Source organism: Lonchura striata, chromosome 24, assembly GCF_046129695.1.
Source record: "Lonchura striata isolate bLonStr1 chromosome 24, bLonStr1.mat, whole genome shotgun sequence".
In the NCBI taxonomy this organism is placed as follows: domain Eukaryota; kingdom Metazoa; phylum Chordata; class Aves; order Passeriformes; family Estrildidae; genus Lonchura; species Lonchura striata.
The window spans coordinates 957,009-984,644 of NC_134626.1; the positions used below are offsets into that span (position 1 = coordinate 957,009).

Here is a 27,636-nt window from a genome sequence, read left to right on the forward strand (position 1 = left end):
TGGAAATAATTCCCACCAGGGGCTGCCTTTCCTGGCTTCCCTGGCTGCAGCTTCCCTCTTTTGGGGGAAGAGACAGAACATTCCACCTGACCCTGGGACCTGTCTGTAGGTAAGGGCACTGTTTAATCAAAGGGGGATTGCCTACAGCTGGCTGTACTCTTGTTTTCCAGCTGTTTAGTGACCAAGTTTGGTATCTCAAAGCCTGTTCTCATCTCAATCCCGCTTATAGTTTCTGCATTTTCCAAATCTTTTGCCAGGCAATCATAGTTACAAGGCTTTCCCATTTCATCTTCCCCAACATCTCCTCCCTTCTGATGAACAACTAAAATATTAGATACTGCCTTACTCGTTATTTTTTGCACACACTGAAGCATACAGGGTACTGCTACTAAAACTACAACTATCACTATTGGAACAATCAAGCCTATTTTACAGAGCTCCTTTACTGGGTAACTTTTCCTAATACTCAAACCAGAGGAAAGCTGGGAGAGCACAGTCAAAAATCTCTGAAAGAATGCAAAGTAGCAGACTGGGAGGAAAGAGAGACTCAGAAAGTAAAATGGGAAGGAAATAAAATGGAAAAACATTTCTTTTAAAACACATTTCACCGGCTCTCCATCCCCTTAACGATTACCCAGTAAGTGCAGGGATTATATTAAATTTTACTGATCAATACAGCAGCCATAAAACTGTCCCGACCCTCTGCCCCTCCCTCCAATAAAGAAAGGAAAAATCCAATATGCAAAGGGAGGGATGTCAGACCTGCAGGGGAGAGGCCTCGAGGGCAGTGACCTGGCCAGGGCAGGGGGCTGGTTCCAGGATGCTTCACCTGGCTCAGGTGCCAGGCTGAGATGTTCCCTCTGCAGTGATCCCCCCTGACCCTCTGCTCCCACCCTGCCTGGCCAGGCTGGGGCTCCAGGAGTGGCAGGGAAGCTGCGAGGAGATGAGAAAATCCCCAGGAGCTGCAGAATCACAAAGGGTTTTTCCTTTGCTGGTCTCAGCAGCACAAAAAACCAAGTTTCTGCTGTCAGGAGCAGTGTCCCAGCCAGAGCCACCGGCTGCTGGAGGAAACAGCACCAGGGGAGGCTCAGGTGGGACATCAGGGACATTTCCCACCCAAAACAGGGGAATAAGCCCTGGGCAGTGCTGGAGTGCCCCAGGAGCCCTGGGACACGGGCACTGCTGGCCTGGGCAGGGTTAGGGCTGGATCTGGTGACCCTGGAGGGCTTCTCCAGCCTGAGGGAGCCAGGATTTACAGAGGGGTGTGTGTGCCTCAGGGCTGCCCAAACCCAGGCATGTAAATCAGGCAGGCATGGGGAGGGAATAATGAGCTTTTTATGGAAGCCATTAAAGGGTTGGTCCATAAATGCTGTTGCATCATTACAGCCCCGAGGAACGACCTGATGTGACAGCACAACCGTGGGATGGCAGGGCTGGTCCTGGGCACTCAAGGGTGCCCAGATTTTCTAGTTAGCATTTTAAAAAAAGACCCAATAACTGATTTCTAAAGAAAAATCAGCACTCCAGTCCAGGCCCTGGAAAAAAAACCCTGTATTTGTTGAATCTGGAGGTTGTACAAGGACCTGGAAGAGCTGCAAGAGCAATTCCTGCTGCAGCCCCCACATCAACCACCACCAATATCTTTGCTTTTCCCTCAACATGCAGTGTCCAGCCTCCGTGGGCCATTTAATCACAGACTCATTGATTTTCGAGCCCCAGAGGGGACTGCTCTATCTCCCTGCCCTGACCTCCTGCACAGGACCTGTCAGAACATCAGCCCCTGGTGCTCCCAGTTAATGGTGGCAGCTCAGAGTGGAAAATACGTGTGAGCTGTGACTCTGCTGTGCAGGAACAGATCCCCCATCCCAACCCCGACCATGCCAAATCCAGTGCTCTGGGAATAAAATCATGTTTATTCCCGAGAACTGATGAATCCCCTCAGCTTCTTCCTTACTAGAACACAACGCTTCCTAAACAAATTTTAAAAAAACCCTAAAAAAAACCCAATTCACAAGCTCTGAGTGCCCCCCACACAGACAGGGCACCAAAGGCGTGAGGGATGAGCCACGGTCCAGCCCCGCAGAGGCAGGAGTCACCCTAGGAGAGGGAATTCTGAGGAATAACTTCCCTCAGCATGAGGCAGGAATCACCCTAGGAGAGGGAATTCTGAGGAATAACTTCCCTCAGCAGCCTGGCAGTGCCCTGGCATCACCCACAGAGGCTGGAGTCACTCTGGGAGGGAATTCTGAGGAATAACTTCCCTTGGCACAAGGCAGGAGTCACCCCAGGAGATGAATTCCAAGGAATACCTTCCCTGGGCGCTGGCAGGGGTCACCCAGGAGATTAATTCCAAGGAATACCTTCCCTCAGCGCTGGCAGGGGTCACCCCAGGAGATGAATTCCAAGGAATACCTTCCCTGGGCGCTGGCAGGGGTCACCCAGGAGATGAATTCTGAGGAATACCTTCCCTGGGCCCTGGCAGGGGTCACCCAGGAGATGAATTCCAAGGAATTCCTTCCCTGGGCGCTGGCAGGGGTCACCCAGGAGATGAATTCCAAGGAATTCCTTCCCTGGGCGCTGGCAGGGGTCACCCAGGAGATGAATTCCGAGGAATAACTTCCCTCAGCGCTGGCAGGGGTCACCCAGGAGATGAATTCCGAGGAAAACCTTCCCTGGGCCCTGGTAGGGCCCCGTGCCAAGGTGACCGCCGTGCCCGCAGTAAGGCCAGGGTCACTGAGTCAGCAGCGGGCAGGGACGGGGATCAGGGACAGCCGCGGCTCAGCCGCCGGTCACCTTGGCCAGAGCCCCAGCCGGCCCCGGCCGGGCGGGCACCGCGGGATTGGGGCCAAGGGGACGGGGCAGGGCACAGGAGGGGCACGGGAGCGGCCCCAGCTGCCCCGGCAGCGCTGCCACAGGAGCTGCGGGCACTGCCACAGGAACAGCGGGCACTGCCACAGGAACGGCGGGCACTGCCACAGGAACGGCGGGCACAGGAACTGCGGGCACTGCCACAGGAACGGCGGGCACTGCCACAGGAGCTGCGGGCACTGCCACAGGAACAGCGGGCACAGGAGCTGCAGGCACTGCCACAGGAGCTGCGGGCACTGCCACAGGAATGGCAGGCACTGCCACAGGAACTGTGGGCACTGCCACAGGAGCTGCGGGCACTGCCACAGGAACTGCGGGCACTGCCACAGGAACGGCAGGCACTGCCACAGGAGCTGCAGGCACTGCCACAGGAACGGCGGGCACTGCCACAGGAACTGCGGGCACTGCCACAGGAACTGCGGGCACTGCCACAGGAATGGCAGGCACTGCCACAGGAACGGCGGGCACTGCCACAGGAACTGCGAGCACTGCCACAGGAACTGCGGGCACTGCCACAGGAATGGCAGGCACTGCCACAGGAACTGTGGGCACTGCCACAGGAGCTGCGGGCACTGCCACAGGAACTGCGGGCACTGCCACAGGAACTGCGGGCACTGCCACAGGAGCTGCGGGCACTGCCACAGGAACGGCAGGCACTGCCACAGGAGCTGCGGGCACTGCCACAGGAATGGCAGGCACTGCCACAGGAACGGCAGGCACTGCCACAGGAGCTGCGGGCACTGCCACAGGAGCTGCGGGCACTGCCACAGGAATGGCAGGCACTGCCACAGGAACGGCAGGCACTGCCACAGGAGCTGCGGGCACTGCCACAGGAATGGCAGGCACTGCCACAGGAACGGCGGGCACTGCCACAGGAACGGCGGGCACTGCCACAGGAACGGCGGGCACAGGAGCTGCAGGCACTGCCACAGGAGCTGCGGGCACTGCCACAGGAACGGCGGGCACTGCCACAGGAGCTGCGGGCACTGCTGCCACCTCCCCTGCTGGCACTGCCACCTCCCTGCCACTGCTGCCACAGGAACTGCTGCCACTGCCACCTCCCCTGGCAGCGCTGCCACCTCTCTGGCATTCACATTATACTATTTATATTATAATAATTTGTATTATATTTACATTTTAATAACATATAATATTATATAATATATAATATTTAATGTAATCTATATATTAAATATTATATAATTATATTATATAACATATATTATAATATTCATAATATATATTCATTATATAAACACAATTTATATTATATATACACTTTAATAATATATATTATGAATATAGTACATAATATATATTATACATTATATATAATATATAATACATAATATAATAAATAGATCATATATATTATATTATATATTATATATTATATATTATATCATATAATATTATGACTATTATAATATTCATAATAATATCCATTATATAAACACAATTTGTATTATATTAACATTTTTATATTACATAGTATATAACTATATAGTATATCATATTATTCTATATCACACTATTATATATTATATTGTACATTGTTATAAGTATTATGCATTATATTATTATCTATATGTATTATACAATGTATGTGTATTATACTATGTATGTGTATTATACTATGTATGTTTTTACTATGTATGTGTATATCATGTTTTGTGTATTATATCTTATTGTATATTGTACAAATATATTGTATAAATAAATATAAATAAATGTATTGTACGTTGTATAAAATGTATTGTAATGTAAAATTTATTGTTTATTGTGTATTTTATTATTATATTTTATTATATACATTGTATATAATTATACAGTATATTGTATTATATATTACACTGTATTATATATTGTACATTGTTACAAGTATTATGTATTGTATTATATTATCTATATGTATTATACTATGTATGTGTATTATACTATGTATATGTATACTACCTATATGTATTATTCTATGTATATGTATACCATGTTTTATCTATTATATTGTATATTGTACAAATATACTGTATAAATAAATATAAATAAATGTTTTGTATGTTATATAAAATGTATTGTAATGTAAAATGTATTGTGTAAAGATATTATATTGTTAAATACTTGTTTATTTGTGTACTATTAATTATTTGTGTTATATGTTATTATTATTATTATTATATATGATATTAGATTTATATTGTATTTGTATTGCTTGGCTTTTTGGGTAGCTTTCCAAACTTCACCACTGGCAAAAAGCCCTTTTGGGTCACTCTTTGTCCTTCTCAGACATGAACTGGCCAGCATCCCACGTCTCCTCCCAGGAACTCCAGCTCCCAGGACCTCACCCAGCAGGGAAACGAGGGAGGGGAAAAGAGGAGGGAGGGATGAACGAGTTTTGCCAAGCCGAGGGAGCCGAGAGTTCTGAAAATCCCAACCCTACCCGTGGGCAGCACCGCCCTAAACCTCCCCGCAGACTGAGCCTGAAAAAACAAATTAATCATCCTGCAACGTCCCCAGCAAAATGCCCATAAAATTTCATTAATGCTCATGACAGTTCATAAAAATGATCAGTAGGGCTGGCAACTCCAAAATAAGGTGGAAATAAGTATGAAGATGTTTTTACTGTAAGCCTGCTTTGTCATTCAGCTCTCTGCAAGCCCATAAATAAAAACAAGATGGAATTGCAGCACCCCGAGAAACGGGGAGGAGAGAGATCCCTCAAGAGTGGGACTTGTCAGGGACACACCAAGAGAGGGACGGGGGCTGGCAGGGCTCCTTAAACCCCCAAATTCCCCTCGTTTCCTCCACCCACAGCTGATGAAACATTCAAAATCCCTGGGCTGAGCAGCTTTAATGGGTGCAGGGGCAGGAGGGGAGGGAGGATCCCCTGGAGTCCCTCACAGCACCCAGGGGTGTCCAGGGCACTCCAAACCATCCCAGCCCCACGGAGGGTTTGTTCTTTGTGGGTCGGTTCTTCCTTTGAGGATTATGTGAGCTGAAGGGTACCAGGAATTCCTCCCAAGGCCCAGCAACACACACAGTTTATCCCAAATCCTTCAGGATACCCTACAAAAAGTTCCACTTCCCCCTCCCATGACAGCTGCACCAGCACACTGGGGATAAACATGGCCAGAATTACTCTTAATAAACTTTCCCCTTTTCTTGCAGGAATCTAAACACTCTTCTCACCTTTATTTGAAATGCAATTTCAGTTTTAAATGCAAGGTAGAGCTGGTTTAGCAGCTCCCATTCCCCTTCAGCATCTGAATCTCTGCTAGACCATAAATGGTCTCCTTTCCCTGCCCCATCCCTGCGGCCAAATAAATCTTCCTGGGTGAGTGCAAGAGCAGAAAGTGCTGCTAATGAAACGATGATGACATCATTAATTCAGATTGAGTCATACTTTTCATCACTCCAGATTTTCTCCTGGTTTGGCCTTATCCCTGTAGGAAAGGGAAGAGCCACTCAGGTACCTCTGCTGTGCCCGATTCCTAAAAGCCCAGGGTGAGGACTGAAATCTTCCCCTGAGCAGCCCGTGCCCAAACCCAGGGCAGGAACGATGTGGATGGGCTGAATTCAGCCTGATATTAAATAAATGTCCTTTTCCTGCCACTGCCAGCCGTGGCTGACACATCTGTGGTGTCCCACTGGGCACTTCTGAAGCCTAGAGCCAAACTGTCCTCGGAGTCCCCAGGAGCTGTGGAACAGTCCTGCAGGTCCTGATGGGCAGAATTCATCTTGTTCTGCTCAGCAGAGTCCCCAGGAGCTGTGGAACAGCCCTGCAGGTCCTGGTGGGCAGAACTCATCTTGTTCTGCTCAGCAGAGTCCCCAGGAGCTGAGGAACAGCCCTGCAGGTCCTGATGGGCAGAATTCATCTTGTCCTGTTCAGCAGAGTCCCCAGGAGCTGTGGAACAGCCCTGCAGGTCCTGGTGGGCAGAACTCATCTTGTTCTGCTCAGCAGAATCCCCAGGAGCTGTGGAACAGCCCTGCACGTCCTGATGGGCAGAATTCATCTTGTTCTGCTCAACAGAGTCCCCAGGAGCTGTGGAACAGCCCTGCAGGTCCTGGTGGGCAGAACTCAGCTCGTTCTGCTCAGCAGAGTCCCCGGGAGCTGTGGAACAGCCCTGCAGGTCCTGGTGGGCAGAACTCAGCTCGTTCTGCTCAGCTGCAGCTTTTCCAGCTGGGGAGCAGGCAGGGACTGCCAGAGGGGACAGGCAGGTCCTGCCTGGGGACACTGCTCCCCCTGGCCCTGCTGGACCTTCTCAGGGCTCACCTTCAGCCTCCAGCTGCTGAAAACTCCCCCTGACCTTTCAGCCCCGCTTTCAGGTCTGGGAGATTAGAAAGGAAAAGCTTACTAGTGAAAAAAAAAATAAATAAAATAAAAGCAGGCAGCCCCAGAGGCTCCTCTGTCAGCGCTGGCAGGGCAGAGCAGCAGTGCTGTGGCACTGATAACGTCACCTGTGTCACCCAGCAGGGCTCTGCTGAGTCAGGAGCAGCCTTGACACCTCGAGCAGCAGCTGCTTTTCAATCCTCCCCTGCTCTCCTTTCCCAAGGAAGCAGCTAAATCACCGCATTTCCCATTTTCCTCGCTTCTCCCATCTCGTTTCCCAGGTGTTTTCCCTGATTTATGTCTTTTTCCTCCTGCTGCACATCCAGCAGGGCAGGTCCCTGGTAACCCCACAGCTGAGCCTTTCTGCCAGCCCTGCTGGAACTGAGACCTGCTGGAACTGAGACCTGTGTGCTGCCAATTTGGGCCACTCAAATACAGAGCAGCCTCTTCTCTCCTGCCATTTAAACCCCAAATCCTTCCTCTGCCACACAGCATAACCAGTTTGGTTTTTTTTTTATCTTTTAAATGGGCTGGATGGGCAGCTTTTGACAGCTGGACTCCTCAGGAAATGCAAAACTTCTGTTCCCAAAGGGAATTACTGAGGTTTCTTCCAGGACAGAGCTAAACCAAAGGGAACAGTCAAGCTGAGGAAGACCAGCAAATGTATCTGACATAAAAATCACACCATTATTTTATTCCACGCATTGCAAGCTCAGAATTATTTTTTTAAGAGTGGGATTTTAATTTCCAAAGGTGTTGGCACCCTCAGCTGCCATTGTGCAGAATCATTGCTCACAGGGCCATTAATTAAGGCACTGTCAGCACTTCCATCCCAAACCTCTGCCTTTTAGGAGTTTATAACAGCCATAAAACTCTGCTCTGGGCTGAAATTTAGCATGAAAGGCTCTGCCTGGAAGGAATCCATCCTTTTGTATTTGAGAGTCCCAAAAGCTTGGAGCAGCTAACCAGGGGTTTTATTCTAAGGCTGCCTTTCAAAAACCTGTTTTTATGGGTGCCGAGCTGCTGCACTGGCTCATTGTGCTCACTGTGGGGTGGGGTTTGTGCTCTTAACGCTGGAAAATTTAGGAATTATGGGGGTTTGTGCTTCAGAGCCACAGCCTGGGCTGAGTTAAATGCCAGAGAATTCCTCTGCCCTCACTGCTCCCTGTTGGAGGAGGAGTCCACGTGGATTTCCCACCTTCATTCCCACGGCCAGGGTTTAATTCCCTCTCCAAGGCAGGGACATTGTCCTCTGCTCCACCTGGGGTATTGTTTTCCCTTTTTTCCATCTCTAACTGAACAGGTTCACACAAAATATCAAAAACCCTTTCAGCAGAACTCCAGTTTCTCCCTGGGTTGCTCTTTGCCAGTGGATCCCACAGAGCAGATCCTGATCTCCTCACAACCCCAGACCTCACCCTGCCCTCAGCTGCCTCCTCCTCATTTTCTCCTCCCTGAGACATTTCCCAGCTGCTCAGATTTATTATTCTCATTCCAAAAACCCAGCAGCTTTCCACAACTCTGGATTTTCCTGATCAGAATATAAGAGACCTTTCAAAATCCCAGGTTTTAGTGCAAATTTCTGGATTTTTAAAGGATTAGAAGAAGAGTTTGTGACTGCTGGCAACACAGGATATCACAGAGGAATATCCATGTTTGCAATTGGAGATCTTCAATTTATGAATTCCCACCTTCTTGGGACCAGAGTAAACACAGCAAAATTGGGCTTTCTTCAGAAATCTCATCAATTCTCTCTTCCAATGTAAAAGGGACTCGTTAACCCCACAACTTCCCCCAAAATAAAAACAAAAGAGGGTGTGTGGGAAGGGGAGGATGAGGAACAAAGGGAGGAAGAAAAAAAAGCCCCAGAAGTGACAGAAATGTTCATTCACATCCATCAGCACCCGGCCACAAATCAGAAACTCTCTCAGCCTACCACAGAGAGGTGCCCAAAAAAGGTACCTGCAAGAGGTCTCTCGGAAGGAGATGTTCAGATCCCAGTGGGTGTGAATCCTGGAACAAACAACCAAAAAAGAGAGGTCAGAGGCACGGGCTGAGCGTTCACCTCCTGCCCCTGAAACCCCAGGGACCCCCTCAGCCCTCAGAGCCCCAATTCCTGCCCCAATTCCTGCCCTGTCCAGCCCCAATTCCTACCCCAATTCCTGATCCGTCCAGCCCAAATTTCTGCCTCATCCAGCCCCAATTCCTGCCCCGTCCAGCCCCAATTCCTGCCCCGTGCAGCCTGCAGCATCCCTGGTAATCCAGGGCTGTTTTTCCCTTTTTTCCACATCCTCATGAGGTCAGTGACACCTCCCAGCACCCTGAGCAGGTGCTGGAGCCTCCCCTCATCCTGCACCCATCCCGCCGGGGCTGTTCCTGCCCACCCTGCTCAGTCCCAGGTGCTGTCACTGCATTTCTCCTCCCACACAGGGAAAGAGGCCACTCTTTAAAACAGGAATTAAACACATCCAGCCACAGGACAATGCTGGGCTGACATCCAGCAGCGTGTGAGGAGCTTGCTGTCAGAGCTGAGCCTTCCTCGCTGGCTCCCCTGGCTTTCAGTGCCTGCAGATTCCTGGGATAACACCCGGGATCCCGACAGGCTGGGCAGCTCCCAGGCTGAGCTCACACACTCATCAGGGCTGGCTGGCATCTCCCTGCCAGGGGAGGGAAGCCAGAGCTCCCCAAACTGCTGCAGAGCAATGGAATTTGTGGGTCTACCTCAGAATTAGGGACTCGTGAAGGCTGGAAAAGCCCCCCAAGCTCATCCAGTCCAACCAGCAGTGCCACGTTCACCCTGAACCGTGCCCCCAGTGCCTCCAGGGCACCTTCCTGGAGCCTCCAGGGATGGGGACAATCCTCCCCTCCTGTGTCTGGGACAATCCAGAGCACAGCACAGCCACGACTGCCAAGGGCTGAGGTGAGGGACCAGCCAAGAAACTTCCAACTCCAGCTCGAATAATCCCCAGACTCCCCCCTGCACCAGTGCCCAGCCCTCGGAGCAGCAGGAAACTGGGAACGGGGAAAGGAGGAAAAAGCCAAGTGCTGGAACCAGGAATGAGGTGTTGGCAGTGCCAGGGGTGCAGGGGGCACAGCCAGGGCTGCAGGAGCAGAGCACAGGTCTGCTGAGGCCTGGCCCAGCTTCCCCATCCCAGTTTAACCTAGTTCTGCTCTCAGTGGGGGCCAGCAAAGCCCCGGCCCGGGGGGAGGACACAGCAGGTGAATTAGGGCAGGAGCAGATGGGGCACAGACCCCGCAGGGCCCAGCTGTCGTGTCTGGGTCTGGTGCCTTTGTGCTGCTGCTGCTGCTGCCCCCAGAGCCCCCCCAGGCCAGCAGGAGGGGGTCAGGCTGCTCCTGATGCCCCCAGACCACCAGGAGGGGGTCAGGCTGCTCCTGAATCCCCAGAGATACCAGGAGGGGGTCAGGCTGCTCCTGATGTCCCCAAGGCCAGCAGGAGGGGGTCAGGCTGCTCCTGATGTCCCCAGGGCCAGCAGGAGGGGGTCAGGCTGCTCCTGATGTCCCCAGAGATACCAGGAGGGGGTCAGGCTGCTCCTGATGTCCCCAGAGACACCAGGAGGGGGTCAGGCTGCTCCTGATGCCCCCAGAGACACCAGGAGGGGGTCAGGCTGCTCCTGATGTCCCCAGAGATACCAGGAGGGGGTCAGGCTGCTCCTGATGTCCCCAGAGATACCAGGAGGGGGTCAGGCTGCTCCTGATGTCCCCAGAGATACCAGGAGGGGGTCAGGCTGCTCCTGATGTCCCCAGACCACCAGGAGGGGGTCAGGCTGCTCCTGATGCCCCCAGGGCCAGCAGGAGGGAGTCAGGCTGCTCCTGATGTCCCCAGACCAGCAGGAGGGGGTCAGGCTGCTCCTGATGCCCCCAGACCACCAGGAGGGGGTCAGGCTGCTCCTGATGCCCCCAGACCACCAGGAGGGGGTCAGGCTGCTCCTGATGCCCCCAGACCAGCAGGAGGGGGTCAGGCTGCTCCTGATGCCCCCAGACCAGCAGGAGGGGGTCAGGCTGCTCCTGATGCCCCAGACCCCCCCCAGGCCAGCAGGAGGGGGTCCCTGCTCCCCACTCGAGGCCCTGGAGCAGCTGCAGTGCCCAGTCTCACCCCACTGGGACAGGAGGACTGGCACCCCTTCGGAGGGATCAGTGCTGGGCTGGGGGCAGCAGGGGTTCCCTGGGCACTGAATTCCTGTTTCTCCTGCTCCTGCCCTCTCAGCAAGGAATTGTGCCTGCCCCCCGAGCCCAGCTGTGCCCCACGCTGCAGCCCAGCTCCCAGGGCAGGAGGAGAAGCCGGGCACAGCAGCAGGGAGAGCTGAACCCAGCTGGGAGAGTCCTGCTCCCCTCCGAGGAGACACGAGCTGCTGCAGAGCGCGGGCACGGCGGGCTGGGCACCCCCGCCCAGAGCTGCCACACAGCCTTCCTCCACTCCTAATAAACACGGCGAAGCAATTACAGTAATTAAAGATCTGAGATAAGGGCCCTTTGCATTTGGGGGGCCCAGCATTATCAATTACAGTTATCATGTTGCTCTCCCTCCTAACGAGCAGTGTAATTCTGCAGCATTAAAAGCATCGTTAAAGGGGCAGGAGGAGCAGGGCACTTCACCAAAACCACTGCGGGGTTCCCTGTGCTCCTGAACAGCCCAGGTGCATCCCAAAACACCTTTCCATGTCCAGCAGGAGCACTGGGCAGCTGCAGTAATGACAGATTTTAATTACAGGAGGCTTTATGGGCAGAGCTGGCTGCTCTTCTGCCTCCCTGCTCCGAGCCCTCGGCATCCGTCTGAGGGAAGGGGCAGCAGCTTCTCCTCTGCCAGGCAAGGAGCACATAAAACACCAGGAAAGCAATTCCAGCCCTTCAGCTCCCTCTGCTCTGCTTTTACAGGGCTTGTCTCAGGATCTGAGCCCTGCTGTGCATCACGGGGAGATGACAACCCAGCCGAGCTGCAGGGATCTGCACGGGGGGCTGAGGCACGCTGCCCTCGGGGGTTTGTTCTCTGGGGTTACAGGTTTCCTGAAATTCCTGCTTCTTCAGAGGGCTGGGAGCACCTGGGATTTTGCAGCTGAATGTTGGGGGCACTGAGGCCTCCCAGGAGCAGCCAGGTGAGGGTTCCCAGGAACTCAAGACAATCCATGCTCCTCTTCCTCTAGGACTGCACAACTCCAGGATGAATGCTCACGGCACTGAGGAGAACAGGATCAAAATCAAGCAGCTCCTCCTCTCTGCTGCAACTCCATCACTCCTCCTCTACTCCTGGAGGCTCTCAGGATGCTCTGACACTTGTAATCCAAGAAAAAACCCCACACCTTGCTGCTCTGTAATCCAAGAAAAAACCCCACACCGTGCTGCTCTATAATCCAAGAAAAAACCCCACACCTTGCTGCTCTATAATCCAAGAAAAAACCCCACACCTTGCTGTTCTGTAATCCAAGAAAAAACCCACACCTTGCTGCTCTGTAATCCAACAAAAAAACCCCACACCTTGCTGCTCTGTGACCAAATAAAAACCCCACACCTTGCTGCTCTATAATCCAAGAAAAAACCCCACACCTTGCTGCTCTGTGACCAAACAAAAACCCCACACTTTGCTGCTTCCCAAACTCTGCTCCCCAGCACTGAACCCCCAGCCTCAATCACATCAGAATCTGGGCACAGCTGACAGCAGGAGGCAGGATTTGGGATTTGGGGCTCTGCATTTCAGACAGCTGAAGCCCACAGATGATTTCTTGGTCACTTCCTCGGCCACAAAGCCACAGAGCCCTGGGCAGAGAGTGAGACCCGAGTGACAATCTGCAAATCCAGAGTGCAAAGTGCACTCCCAGGAGGGGTGACAAATCCCCAGCAGCTGCCCTGGGTGAGCTGCAGCGTGCCCTGGGCAGTGGGATGCCAGCCCTGGAGGTGACCCAGGGGCGGTGCTGCCTCTGCCCGGGTTTCTGTGTCCCTGCCCACCCTGCAGGTACCTTCTTTTCATGATACTGATGTGCAGATCCTCCTCCTGCTTCACTTCGGGCTGCTGCCCATTGCTCTTGTCGCTCTCCTGGCTGTCCTCGCTGTGGGAGAAGAGGGAGCTCAGCTCCTTCTTGGGGACCCTGCTGGGGGGCAGGGGGATGCTCCTCTTCTCTGCCAGGCGGCCTCGGTTCTGGGGTGGGTTTGGAAAGAGAAGAAAGCAAGGATTTGGTGAGGAATCTCGGGATTTCCACAAAAACCCGTTTACCCCTGTCAAAAAGCTCTTTTTGGCAGGCCAAAGCCGTCACACGTGGCTCACACTTTGTCACTTTGCAAAGGACTTTGGGGCACAGGCACTTCTGTTTCTGATTTTTCCACTTCTGACCAAGCCCTGCACTTGCAGCCTCTGCCACCGCTCCGTGCCCAGCCTGCATCTCACCCTCGCCGGGAGGAAAGAATCAGGCACCAAACTCTGCCTCCAGAACCTTTCCCAGCGAATATTCCCACATCACCATTGCATTAAAGCTTTGCCAGCAGCCCAGGGAAGTCATGCTGCAGGTGATGCAGGCCTGGAAAGGGACACCTGCCAGCAGCAGGGACACCAGGGAGGCTGCAGTGCCTCAGAATCTGCAAATTTAGCAAATAAAATCACAGAACTGGGACAGGAACCCCAGCCAGGGCAAGTGCCCGTTCTCTGGACAGGGAAGAGGTGTGTGAAACAAAGCCAGTAAATGCACAGAACACCTAGAGAGCAACAGCTTCTCTGGAAAAAAAAACCAATTTCAACTTTCCAAATTAACCTGGCAAAAGGCAGAAGTCCTGGGAAAGGCTCTGCAGGGGAGGAACGCTGATAGGAGAGCCCAGGTTTTTTTAATTAAACAGATTAAGAACTTTCCACAAATACCAAACAAAAACTTGTTTACCTCTGTCAATAAATCCCAGTTGTGGTCGTTAAGGGCAGCCCTAATGGCTGTGATAACGAGCTAAACCCATCTGGAAGGCATCACCCCAGGAGCCACAGCAGCTTTTCCCCCTGAGCTGCAGGGGAGAGGGGAGCCGTGGGGGAAAATGGCATAAAATTGGGAAAATTTATGCACTTTATGAGCTGGGCACCTCTTGCCCTCAGACACGTTTCGTGTTCAAGGTGCTCCTCCAGTCCTGCCCTCCCTGTGCACACAGGGGACGTGCCCCAAGGGCAGCCTCTGCCCAAAGCCACCTCGGGAGAGCCAAAAGGGGACAAGAAGCAGGGCTGCTCCTTGTAAATCCCAGAATTCCCGCCCAAACAACCCCATTTCACAAGTCCTGTTTGCGCTGATTTTTACCCTCAGGTTTGGAGGGTGCTTTATTTATTTATTTATTTATTTACTGCGCTCCCCAGAAAATTAAAATAGACTGAGCCAATCAATTCTGCCTTTTATACTCATCTACAGCCGGTTTGGAATCAATTGCACTTCCCTAATCTGCTTAGAGGAATCCAGCAGCAGACACGCTTTCAAATCACTTTCAAATTAAGCACAAAGGTAGCCAGAAGCCTGGCCCAGAACCTGCTCCAGAATCAATTGTCCTGCCATTGCCTGGGAGGGCTCTGCCTTCCCTGTCCCCCTTCCTGAGGTTCATCTCTGCAGGCAGGGAAATTGGGCCCTGCTGGAACTGAAGGAAATGTGGAAGTTTTAACCCAAAAGAAAGTTGCCCAGAAGGGAAGCTGCAGCTCTTCCCATCAAAATTAACAACGTGGTTTTGTGAAGCCCTGAAGAAACAGAGAACCAAGGTGTGGGAACAGAGGGGAACATTTCCCATTTACAATCTCTCCGTGAGTTATAAAGCCCAAAGGAGAATTTGTTAAGAGAGCGAGAGCCACGCTTTTCTGGGAAAAGCCAACTGGAATTTCCAGGCTTTGAAGGCAGGTCGGTCCAAGATAGAAAATCTGTCAGGCCTTTGGAGCTACCTGCTTTCAGAACCTCTTTGGAAGGAGACTGCAAGCACAAAAACCTCTCCAGGACATCCCCAGGGAGGAGCAGCTCCCAGACACAGCTGGGAGGGCCAGGGCAGGTGCAGAGTAATGCAAAATAGTGCAGAATAATGCAGAATAGTGCAGAATAATGCAGAATAATGCAGAATGCTGGCCCAGGAACCCTCCAACACCCTCAGCAGTGCCTGAGAGGGGCCAGAGCTGCTCCCAGCGCTGGCTCAGCTCAGGGAACCTCCTGGGGGCTGCATCCTCCTCTCCCAGCCCTCGGATGGGGAGCAGAAAATCCCTTTTCCTCTTTAATTAACATAGCCAAACCTGTCCAAAATCCTCCAAAGCCCCTGTGAGTGCTGAGGTCTCTGCAGAGCAGCCTCCTCTCGAGCCTCCCCTCCTTCAAACCTCGCTCAAGGTGGATTTTTTGGGTTCTGGCTGCAGCTAATGAGGCACAGCTGGAGCCAATAACCCCCAGCGCCCTCCTCTCCTGCTCCCACCCCATCCCACCAGGCTCTTCTGACACCATCAATGCTTTCATTGCCTCCAAAGTGCTGTCAGGTAGGGGGTGGCTTTGGTTTAAAAAAAAAAAAAAAATCACCAGGAATATTTCCTTTCCCCGGGAAAAATCAGATGGATGCAAGCACATTATTTAAGGTTATCCGAGCCCAGAGATGCAGCTGCAATTAAAAAAAAAAAAAAAAAATAAAAACAACCAAGAACTTGGGACCAGCAGCAGGGTCTGGAGTGGAGCAGCCTGGAAGGCTGATCTTTCTGTCACGAGAGGAAAGGAGCATCAGCAAGGTGGGAAACACTGGGGGGTTTGCTCCCTCCTGGGGAAATTCTGATTACAAAACCAAATCCTGCTGCTCCCACCCATCCGAGAATCCCCAGACCCAAGGAGCTGCACAAGAACCTTGGGGGAGATGGGAAGGGAAGGGCAGGGCCCTGGCCAGGACAACCCCTGGTGAGAATTTAATTAATCCCAGCCACGGAAAGACCAAGAGAGATTGAGCTGCCAGGCAAAAAGAGCTCCACAGAACAAAATAAAAACAACAATGCAAAGGTTTGGCAGTCCAGTGAAAGGCTGGAGCTGATCCCAGTGGGAATTTACCCCAAGAGGAGCAGGTGCAGTCCCTGGGGACACAGGCAGCCAAGCCAGGGCCACCAAAAAGGCACACAGCAAATGCCCCAAGAATTTGCTCCCAGGTGAAAATATCAAAGCTGTTTGCAGGATGATTCACGTGCCTGTGATTCAACCCTCAAAAGTAATTACTATTGGAATAAAAAAAATACCTGCAGGAGAAAGCAGCCCGTGCATCCCTTGTCCACAGGTAAGGCTGGGAAACACAGGGAGCAGACAGGGAATGCTGGGGGGAGCTTTGGGAGCTGGAGAATTCTAAATCTCTTCCATATGTGAAGGAAATCCTCAAGCCCAGACGGCATTTTCTCTCTCTTTTTATTGATAATAAAGATAGGGGAAAGGAAAGGGGGAGGTTCAGAGAGCCCGAGATATTTTCCTTTTGCTTTTCCAAATAACAAACCTGGTGGAATGGCTTTAATTAGGGCCATTACACAGCAGTGGGGACCACACATCCCCCTGCAGGATAACTGGCAGAGTTTGCATTTCCCTTCAGCTGTGATTAGTGTAAACACCTCGCAGAGGGTCAGCTTGCCTTCCAGGATAATCCTGCCCTGTCCCCTGGGCCTTCATTAGCCCGCTGTGCTCCCAGCCCCGCTGCTCCAGCAGCAAATCCAGCCTGGGCTCTGCGGGATCTGCATCCCAGCAGAGCCCACGGGCTGCAGGAGTGCCCAGGCTCCCATCCCACCTCCTGGCCCAGGGTTCATGAAAAAACACGTCCCCAGGACCCCTCGCAGCCGTGCCAGCCCTGGGCACGGACAGGTTTGTCCTCCTCCAGGGACACCAGGGTCACACCGGGACTGCCCCAGCCCTGCCGGGATGGCCCAAAGCAAGAGGGAGCAGAGGCACAGCAGCAATTACTAAAGAGCAACAACATCTCCTCTGAAAAAACCAGCTCGTTTCAACTTCCCAAATAAACCTGGCAAGAGGCAGAATTCCTGGGAAAGCTGGGCAGAGCTGATGGAGGAGCCCAGTGCTCAGGCAGAAAACAAAGGCAGGACAGACCAGAACTGTCCCAGCTTTTGGGGACTGCCACAACCTTCAGCAGTGCCATGGCAGGGCTTTGCAGGCTCTGGCAGAGACTCGAGGGGCACAAAAACAGAGAAATGGGGCACAGGCAGAGCCTCCCCAAGGTCTGCTGGCACCAGGGCACAGAGACCCTGGGGACAGCTGTGCCAGCAGAGCCACCCCTCAGCTGCCAGCAGTCAGAGAGCGGCTCAGCCCCAGCAGAGCCCAGATCCTGTCCAGGGTATTTTATCTCCAAGAGAACCAGAGAGGAAAAATCACCCTCGACCACGGAACCAGAGAGGAAAATCACCCTCGACCACAATTTCCCTGAGTGACCCCAAGCACCTTCCTCGAACTGCTCGTGCTCAGGCTCCTGCTGCAAAAGCCACCACCAGCACATTCCCTGCCTGTCCCTGTCCCTGTCCCCCTTCCTGGGGTTCATCTGTGCAGGCAGGGAAATTGGGCCCTGCTGGAACTGAAGGAAATGTGGAAGTTTTAACCCAAAAGAAAGTTGCCCAGAAGGGAAGCTGCAGCTCTTCCCATCAAAATTAACAACGTGGTTTTGTGAAGCCCTGAAGAAACAGAGAACCAAGGTGTGGGAACAGAGGGGAACATTTCCCATTTACAATCTCTCCGTGAGTTATAAAGCCCAAAGGAGAATTTGTTAACAGAGTGAGAGCCACGCTTTTCTGGGAAAAGCCACCTGGAATTTCCAGGCTTTGAAGGCAGGTAGGTCCAAGATAGAAAATCTGTCAGGCCTTTGGAGCTACCTGCTTTCAGAAGCTCTTTGGAAGGAGGCTGCAGAGTGTCCTGCTCTCTGTTTTCTGTGTCTGTCTCCACATCAAATGAGTTTGTCCCTTTCAGCCCGAGGTTGCAAAGAAGGAAGCAGAGATGTGAACCAGGTCCTCAGGCAATCTAAGTCAGCTCTGATGGAGCAAAAGTCAACTCACACCACTGAGAGTGGAACACTGCTGCTGTCTCCTAAATAAAGGCAAAGCTTACAGATTTTTCCCTTTTTTCTTTCCTTGCCTGCTCCACCTCTCAGGTGAAGAGACAAGGAGCAAAGGGCATGGATGCTTTCAGACATTTCCCCTTCTCTTCCCACTCCTGCTGCTGCACCTCTGGAGCAGCAGAAGAACAGGAGAGCAGCAGAAGAACAGGAGAGCAGCAGAAAAACAGGAGAGCAGCAGAAAAACAGGAGAGCAGCAGAAAAACAGGAGAGCAGCTCTCAGGGCAGGGCTGTCCCCGTCCCCCTGCTCCTGCCACCCCTCCTCACAGCACCTTCCCTGGCATCACGCTCTGAGTGATGCAAAACCACCAAAAGGGCCGTTTTCCCCTCTCCCCCCATGGGCTGGGCCCTTTTCTGCAGTTTTACTCCTTTCCTCAGCCTCCCACCCCACATTCCCCACACAAACCTCAGCCTCCATCCCTGCTCTGCGATTTGCCTGCCACACCTGGGGGATTTCCCAGCAAATTGTATTACTTTATTTGGTCAATTGGCCTACAAATTGATTTTCCTGTACAAATAATGAACATTTATGGTTATTTTCCCCATAGACTGCTTTATTTCACGTGTAACCAAGACTGATTTCCTGCAGGTTTCGAGACCCGAGCACACGAGCTGCAGTTCCTGTGACCCCTGGCTGATGGATGGCAAAGGGCTCCAAGCACAACTGGAGGGTTTGGGGTTTTTATTTCTACCTGGACTACAGAGAGAGGAGGCTGCTGGAAGCAAACATTGCTACCAGACCAAAGCATTCTAGAGAATAATGGGAATAAATTGTTTTTAAAAGAGATTATCCTGGGATCAGGCAGCCACAAGGTCAAGGAGATGCAGGGGAAGGAGCTGGGGACAGAGCTGGAGTGGCCACTCACAGCCTTTGGGCCTGGCCTCATCCAGTGCTCATCCCAAAATTTTTGACTGGCCACATCCATCCCCTGCTCATCCCAAACTTTGGGAATGGCCTCATCCCCTGCTCATCCCAAACTTTGGGGCTGGCCTCATCCCCTGCTCATCCCCTCTTGGGGACACCCTGCCAGGCCCTTTTCTCACCTGCATCCCGTTGTTTTGGAGGGCAGAGCAGGAGGAGGAGGCTCCCAGGAGAGCCGCTGGGCTGAGGTGGCCTGGTGTGACTTTTGGGCAGGAGCTGCAGAACTTTTGGGCACAGCAGCAGCTCCAGCAGCCTCAGCCCAAGGAGGGCAGGATGGGGGCAGAGCCTGGGGCAGCGAGGGGCTGGGGCGGCTCCAGAGCCGAGTTCTTCTGCTTTTTGCTTGTCTGCAGGGGGGGAACAGCCCCGTGGCCGAGGAGGGCACGTTTCATTTGTTTAATTTCATTTGTTTAATTTCATTTGTTTAACTTCATTCCTCCTGACGGCTGAGCCGGGAGGTTTCTCAGGTGGATGTGATGGAGGTGGCCAGGGCAGAGAAAGTCAATTATCCACAGCCAGTCCCGGCTGCCGGCGGCTCCGGCCCGCGGGCGGCTCGGCCCAGGGAGCCCGACTCAAATCCAATAAAAAATTAACTGGTTCTCAGCAGCTGCTGGCACTGGAGCTGCAGCTCCTGCTCCCGGCTGGGGCACGGGGAGAGTTCAGAGCGGGGAGAGGGGCTGGCAGTGCCAGGCTGAGGGAAACTCCAAACCCTGCCTGGGCTGGGGCATCCCCCCTGTGCCTGGCACCGCTCAGGGCTGAGCTGCCCTGGGTGCTGGGAGCCCCAGGAAGGTGGGGCTCACCTGAGGGGAGCCCCAGGATTGAGGGGATCACCTGAGGGGAGCCCCAGGAAGGTGGGGCTCACCTGAGGGGAGCCCCAGGATCGAGGGGATCACCTGAGGGGAGCCCCAGGATCGAGGGGATCACCTGAGGGGAGCCCCAGGATCGAGGGGATCACCTGAGGGGAGCCCCAGGATTGAGGGGATCACCTGAGGGGAGCCCCAGGATTGAGGGGATCACCTGAGGAGAGCCCCAGGAAGGTGAGGCTCACCTGAGGGGAGCCCCAGGATTGAGGGGCTCACCTGAGAGGACACATCCTGGCCCCAGCACAGCCCTGCCTGCTCCCAGGCATGTTCTGCCAGCACCTGGGGTCACTCCCAGCACCAGAACCACAGATCCCCGACACTGCCAGCACCACCAAACCCAAAGGATGAACCCCTGTACCCCAAAAAACACCAGGAACGCACACCCAGCTGCGAGGGATGAACCCCTGTACCCCAAAAAACACCAGGAACACACACCCAGCTGTGAAGGATGAACCCCTGTACCCCAAAAAACACCAGGAACACACACCCAGCTGTGAAGGATGAACCCCTGGACCCCCAGAAACACCAGGAACACACACCTAGCTGCGAAGGATGAACCCCTGGACCCCCAGAAACACCAGGAACACACACCCAGCTGGCTCAGCACACTGGGAGCCCCACCCGGTGACACCAGAGGATTTTACAACATTTGTATTTATAAATAACAGTGGGAAATGAATGACCAATAAATACAGTGGCTTCCCAACGAGCAGGGGAGGATGCGGAGGGTGTTGGGAGTTGTGTGTTTTGAAGGTAAACACAAAGAGAATATAAAAAAAAAGCACTACCAGAGAGGTAAATAATTCATCAAAAGAGTGAAAAACAAGAAGCTGGAAGGGAAGAAAGAGAAGCAATGCCAGAGGGAAGAGTTTTCTGAGAAGGTGAAAAAACCCCTAATCTCACACAGGAGTGAAAACCAGACCAAAGTTAGCTGGAGTAAACCAGGGGGAAGTTCCTGTCCCCAGCTCAGGACAGCCCTGCCATGGACAGATCCTGCTCCAGGAATTCCTGCCTTGGACAGGTCCTGCTCCAGGAATTCCTGCCTTGGACAGGTCCTGCTCCAGGAATTCCAAATTCCTGTCCCCAGCTCAGGACAGCCCTGCCATGGACAGATCCTGCTCCAGGAATTCCTGCCATAGACAAATCCTGCTCCAGGAATTCCTGCCATGGACAAATCCTGTTCCAGAAATTCCTGCCGTGGACAGATCCTGCTCCAGGAATCTCTGCCTTGGACAAATCCTGCTCCAGGAATTCCTGCCATGGACAGATCCTGGCCAGGGCTCTGACCCAGCAGCACCGGCAGGGCCGTGCACAGGGGCACAGCACAGCAGAGCACAGCACAGCACAGCTCAGCTCAGCTCAGCACAGCAGAGCACAGCTCAGCACAGCAGAGCACAGCACAGCACAGCAGAGCACAGCACAGCTCAGCTCAGCTCAGCACAGCTCAGCTCAGCTCAGCACAGCACAGCTGGCATTCCCGAGGGAATTCCAGCAGCTCCTGCCCCCTGAGCCCCAAGCCCCAGCCCTCCTCTGTGTGCACAAACCCCACTGTGCCCACTGCTCTTCTGGGGCTCTGGGGTTTCTCCTTCATTTTTAACGCAGAACCCGCTGCAGAATTGCATTTTGCTGGTGCCCATTCCGCAGCTGCCCTGCTTTAACCCAGCCCAGTAAAGCAGAGTTTTCAGAGTGAGCACTCTGGGCTTGTCCTGCACGAGGCAAGCAGCCCAGGCTGGTCATTCCCTGCTGGAATGAGGCTGGGCTGGGCTTGGGAAGCCCCTGGATGGAATTCTGCCCGGATAAACTCAGGAACAACACAGCTGTGCTGACCTGATGAGGAGGGGGGCTCTGAGAACACAGGTGCCACTCCAAGCACCCAGTCCCGATTTCAGATTTACCTGCTGATTTTCCAGGCCTCTTAAAACACAAAAACCCAGCCAGAGACAAGCTCTAGCAATGACATTGCCAACCCTAATCCCCCCTGCAGCAGACACAGACTCCTCTGAGGCTCCTGATCCTCCTGTGCTCTGCTAAGCAGCTCTGGGTCACCCCAGGAGCGCCTGCACTGGAGGAGGCTGGCAAAGGGAAAGTGAAATCCCAGCCTGGGCTGCTTCCCATCACATCCTCCTCCTGCAGGAGCCACCACCTGCAGTTCACACCCTGGCTGTGCCCCAGCCAGCCCCAGGGACACCTGCTTGAAAGGCCAAGGAGGAATCCTGCTCCAGGAGTTCCTGCCATGGACAGATCCTGCTCCAGGAATTCCAAATTCCTGTCCCCAGCTCAGGACAGCCCTGCCTTGGACAGATCCTGCTCCAGGAATTCCAAATTCCTGTCCCCAGCTCAGGACAGCCCTGCCTTGGACAGGTCCTACTCCAGGAGTTCCTGCCTTGGACAAATCCTGCTCCAGGAATTCCTGCCTTGGACAAATCCTGCTCCAGGAATTCCTGCCATGGACAATTCCTGCTCCAGGAATCTCTGCCTTGGACAAATCCTGCTCCAGGAATTCCTGCCATGGACAGATCCTGCTCCAGGAATCTTTCTCTGGATTTCCCTCACTCCAGCTCAAAGCAAAAGTAAAATACCAATGTCAGAGCACAGCACAACATCCCCTGAACTCCATAGGGAAATCTCTGCACAGGCAAAACCCAACTCAAACCCAGCACAAACCCAAATTCCGATGGAAAACCAGCCAAAATAGGGGTTAAATCAAACTAGGGTCAAACTCTTACAGCCCTTAGCTGTGGAGACAGCAGCTCAGGTCTGACAGGCAGCTCCTGAGCAGTAAATGCCCCATTAAAATAAACAGGGATCAGATGGACAAATCCCTGCAGAGCTTCCCAGGGGCTCAGCTGGATCTCCCTGTGCACGCTGCTGAGGCAGGTGAGCCCTTCCCAAACACAGCAAGAGCAAAGCCACAGCAGGCACACAACTGCCTTTGTTTGGACACCGGGTGCCAGCTGCAACTCCACAAAAATCCCCTCTGAAATGGCATTTGAAGGCAAACAAAAGACAAGAGCAGCGTTGTAAAAACACGAGTTAAAGGAGCAATAAGTACGGATTCTTTCAGTGAGACAGCCAAGGTGGGATTTAGGGGGAAGGAAATTCAGCTTTTGGGAGGGCACGGAGGGCTGGCTGATACCAGGGTATGATTTACCCAGCCCAGCAGCTGGCACAGGGACCAGGGCAGGGCACCAGGAGCTGCCCCTGCCCTGGAGGAGGCTCCCAGAGCTGTGCTGGCACAGCCTGTGCTGGCACCCCTGCTGCCCTGCCCACCTGGGATGCTCCCTGGAGCCAGGGATGTGCACTGGGATGTGCACTCCTGAGCTCTTGCTACTGTACCACAAGCACCTACTGCTATTCACAACAGCAAATACCTCTGCTACTGTGAAGTAACCAAGAGGAGGTTTTATTGCTGCCTCGTCTATATTTTTCTAAATTTACAGAAATTGCATTTAATTTACATTTATATTTTTCTAAAGGTGACAGTGGATTGGAGGGTGAATATCCCACCTCTCCAACGACACTGGACAAACTACGAGGACATTCAATTTCTCCGCCTCTGTGAAGGAATGTAAAATAGGTTATTTACACAAAGTTGTGTGAGAAAGTTTCCTACAAGAACGTGAACTCTGAAGGTTTCAGAAAATCCTAAAAATCCGGGTGATGCTGCCTGCTCAGAGCCAGCACCTGGTTTGCCCTCTCTGCCTCACCTGCAGCAGAGCTCTGCAGGACAGGGCTGGGGCCACCTGAGCTGTCCCCACCTCCTCTTCCCACAAAACCTGGTTTTGTTTCTGCACTGGGAGAAAAAGCCAGCTCTGGACATGAATACTTTTCATTCCAGCAGTGAATGAGGAGGTGTCCAAACAGAAACTCCCAAAATGATTTGGGTTGGAATCAGCAAACTTGGGTACGTCGCTCTCAAAGACTTGCAGGATTCTCATTCAGGGAAGTTCCTGAGACACTTCACTCAGATTTTTAATGAGGCCTCAGAACAATGAGGAAATGCAAGGTAAATGGGAAAACACAGCATTGTGACTGTATTTTAAAAAGCTTAAGCAGAATAATCCAAGTAATTTTATAACCCCCAGGAGAAATAATGAAATAGTGGAAACCGAAAAAGTAATAATAAATTAACAGAGGGTGATATAATTTATGCAAATTAAAGCTTGTTAATGGAAAATATGTTAAACCAATATATCTTTTTTTGCTGAGACAATAGTGCCAACATAATGTGCTTGGATTTGTGCGAGGTATTTGCTCTGACACCACACAACCTCCTGAATGTGGAATCAGAGCCCTGCAAGGGAGAACTCTGCCTGCCTGAATCCCCCAGACACCCTGGGCTGGGGAAGGTGGGTGGGATTTAAGGGATTTGAGGTCACTTCCAACCCAAACCGTTCCAGGACCCTAAAAATGAGCATCTGGTCCTGTTCTGCTGGTGAGGTGGGGTTTTTCCCAGTGCAGCTCAATTTGCCTTGAACACCCATTTATTTCTCTGTCCCTCCCTCCCTCTCACTTTGCTCCATGTCAGTATTTCCTTATGACAGGGGGGAAAAATGAGTTTTCTCTCCTGTTTCCAGAGCGTGCCACGAAAAGCAGTGCGGGGGGCTGGAGGAGTCCCACCACACCACCAGAACGACTCTCAGGGCAGAAGTTTTTCAGCAAAAGGAAAAGCACAGCAACTTGGAGGACATCATTTCAAATATCCTTTAAACACGCTTTCTGCAGGTCCTGCAGTGATTTAAAGACAACAGCAGACACATCAAAGGCAGAACTAAATCCTCCCAAAGCAAGGATGATTTCGGTCCTCTGCACACGCCAGGGGACAGAAATGCCCCCAGCCTCACGGAATTACTCTGAACTGAACTTATGCCTGAGAAATCCATCACAGCAAGGTGAGACTTCAAAAAAAAAAAGCAAACCCCAGATGCACACTGCTGATACAAACGAGTCTAGATCCAGACCTGCATGAGCAGCTCATGGATTTCGAGCCAAAGATGTTTTAAGAAATCACACTGCTAATGCGGGAATTAGAAAATGAATTGGATTTTAACTTGGAATTAAAAGCATTCTGCAGAGGAGCAGCCAGGCTCTGCTGTGAGAGCGTGAACTGTCCACCGTGCCAGCAACACCCTCAGCAGGGGTGTCTGGAGCTGCAGCACAGAAAAAAATCTCTCGGAATAAATCAACCCTCTGCTCTGGAAGGGCCAACACAGCCTGACAGAAACCAGAACCGCCTGAGGGCCGGAACACCCAAATTTTCCACGCTCTGCCCGGTGTCCTGTGGGGCACAGCGAGCCCTGCCAGCCTGGGGATGCCAAGGAAGCCAGGAGTCAGAACTGGAACCTGCCTGCCATCAAAGGGCACCCTGCACTCGGCTTTAACCACATTTTAACCCAAATCCACTGCACAGGTGAACACGGTGCTGTCTGGCAGGCCAGTCCCTCTGCAGCCAGCAGGAACGGGCACCGATGAGGTCCCAGGAGTTGGGACACACAAGGAACAAAAAACTACCCCCAGCCATTCGTGGCACACTTTCATCTATTTTCATTTTCTCTCTTTAACTCTAAAACATTGTGATAGCTAAGAGTAACGGTGTGCAGTGTTTAAGTAACCCCAGAGCTGTAAATTCCAGTGCACTGAATCAGCCTGAAGAACCCTGCAGTGCCTTCCTCTGCAAGGGTACTTTAGGGTTAAGTGGGTGAATCACAAGGGGGAAATAAAAGAGGAATTGATATTATTGTCCCTTCTGGGAGAAGGAAAATAAATAAAATTTTAAAAAGGCAGGTTTGTGTGCTTCCCCCTACACCACAGAAAAAGAGATCTCAAGAATCGCAGCTGTGACGAGCAGTGGGGAAAGTTATTGATCTAAAAGAATTCATTTTTATTATGAGGGCTGGTACTTTTACTTATTTAATAAAGGTCTGGCGTCAAATCACTGAGAATTTCAGGATTATCTAATTCCATCTAATCTCATTCAATCACCGATGCTCCAGACTGTAGCAGAAAGGAATGTTTGCCCTTTCCTGTCTTCAGGGGCCATCTCTGGTTGCCCTGGCAACCCGGCGGCAGCAGCTCCCAGCCGGTGGCACCCAGAGCATCCATCCGGGGATCCAGGCAGGGACACGCCACGGACACGCCACGGACACGCCACGGACACGCCACGGACACGCCACGGACACGCCAGGCAGGGAGCTCTGGCTCTTCGGGGAGCAGCCGAGCTTCCTACCCAGGAATTCAGAGCTCCCAAATCCTTCACAACTGAAATCAGTCCCAGCACTGAACAGGGCACCGGCTCCGAGCAAACACAACTTCACTGCACTTCTGTCACCAGAAATCTTGCACGTCTTTCTGTATTTTCTGTATTTTCTGTATTTTCTGTATTTTCTGTATTTTCTGTATTTTCTGCCCCGTGGCTCTGCCACCACCAGAAGCTCTCAAGGTTTCCCCATCCCAGGGCTCTGGGATCCCCATTCCCAGCGCTGGCTGGTGCCTGGGGATGTCCCCCCAAGGTGACACTGCCTCCAGGACCGTGCTCCTCTGGGTTTCCTCCCAGCTGGAGATGTAGGAGATTCAGGAACCTGCCCTGCACAGGGACTGAAGCTTTCCTGACATCTGAAAATGAGGGATTTGATGTGCAGCAGTGTTTCTGTGCAGCTAATCCAAAAACAGGGCAAATTTGGGCTTGGTGGCCTTCCCAGATCCTGTGGCTTTGTATCCATGTGCAAAATAAAGTAAAAGCTACAATTTTCCCGTGGGCTAGAGGCAAAATAAATGAGCAAGAACCTTCCAGTGCTTGTGAAGTCCCTCCATTCATCCCTCCTCAGCTCAGACACCGTTAGAAGAAAACCCCTTATCAGACTATTTCTGACCTGGGGAATGTGAAATTTCCTCCCTGTCCTCGCTGCCTTGGCCAAAACAAGAGCAGGAACAGCAGGAAGGAAACCCAGAGCAGGGGTAGGGACAGAGACACCTCCATGGGCACAGCAGAGCTGCTCTGGTTTATTTACAGCCTGCACCTGATCCTGCAGCACTCGGGACCCTCCAGAGAGGATTTCCCTGCCCCCAGCTGGAAAACACAATTTTGGGACACTGCGATGAGCTCTGCAGGGACACCTGCCAGGGAGGGAGGTGAGCGTGCCCCAGGAGAAAAAAGCAGCCCTGAAATGGGGAGAGAGGTGAATTCTGCAGCTGGGGAGGTGAAGGCGATGCTTGTCCACAGAGGGGAGAAGGGAGGGAAGATGCCAAACAGGAGGAGGAGCAAATAATTTTCCAGATAAAGGAAACGGACTGGGCATGGGAGAAACAGGGCAGGACAATGCATGAGGAGGGAAGCAAAAGCAAACAAACTAACAAACGCCACAAAAGCAAACAAACGAGGTAAAAAAAGGAAAAAACAGAGAGCAAACAAAGTGATTTTTTAAGCGCAGTATTTTGGCAAAGCAGTAATTAAATAAAAACAAAGGGGATTTCTTTTCCAAAGCCCAGGGCCAATGATAAAACCCCAGACTGGCCTAGCTTGGAAGGAACCTTGAACTGCAGCCCCTGGCATGGCAGGGACACCTTCCAGCATCCCAGGCTGCTCCGAGCCC

At 52.3% G+C, this 27,636-nt stretch overlaps 1 protein-coding gene across 1 annotated transcript in view; it reads right to left on the reverse strand.

Annotated features, from left to right (window-relative positions):
• SAMD11 (sterile alpha motif domain containing 11) overlaps nucleotides 1–27,636 on the reverse strand; it is a 78,567-nt gene that overhangs the window by 42,198 nt on the left and 8,733 nt on the right. Inside the window, exons 3-4 of the mRNA XM_021537770.3 lie at nucleotides 13,165–13,343; nucleotides 9,158–9,208 (exon numbers count right to left, since the gene is read on the reverse strand). Coding sequence (XP_021393445.2) covers nucleotides 9,158–9,208; nucleotides 13,165–13,343 — 230 coding nt within the window. The remainder of the gene's footprint in view (nucleotides 1–9,157; nucleotides 9,209–13,164; nucleotides 13,344–27,636) is intronic.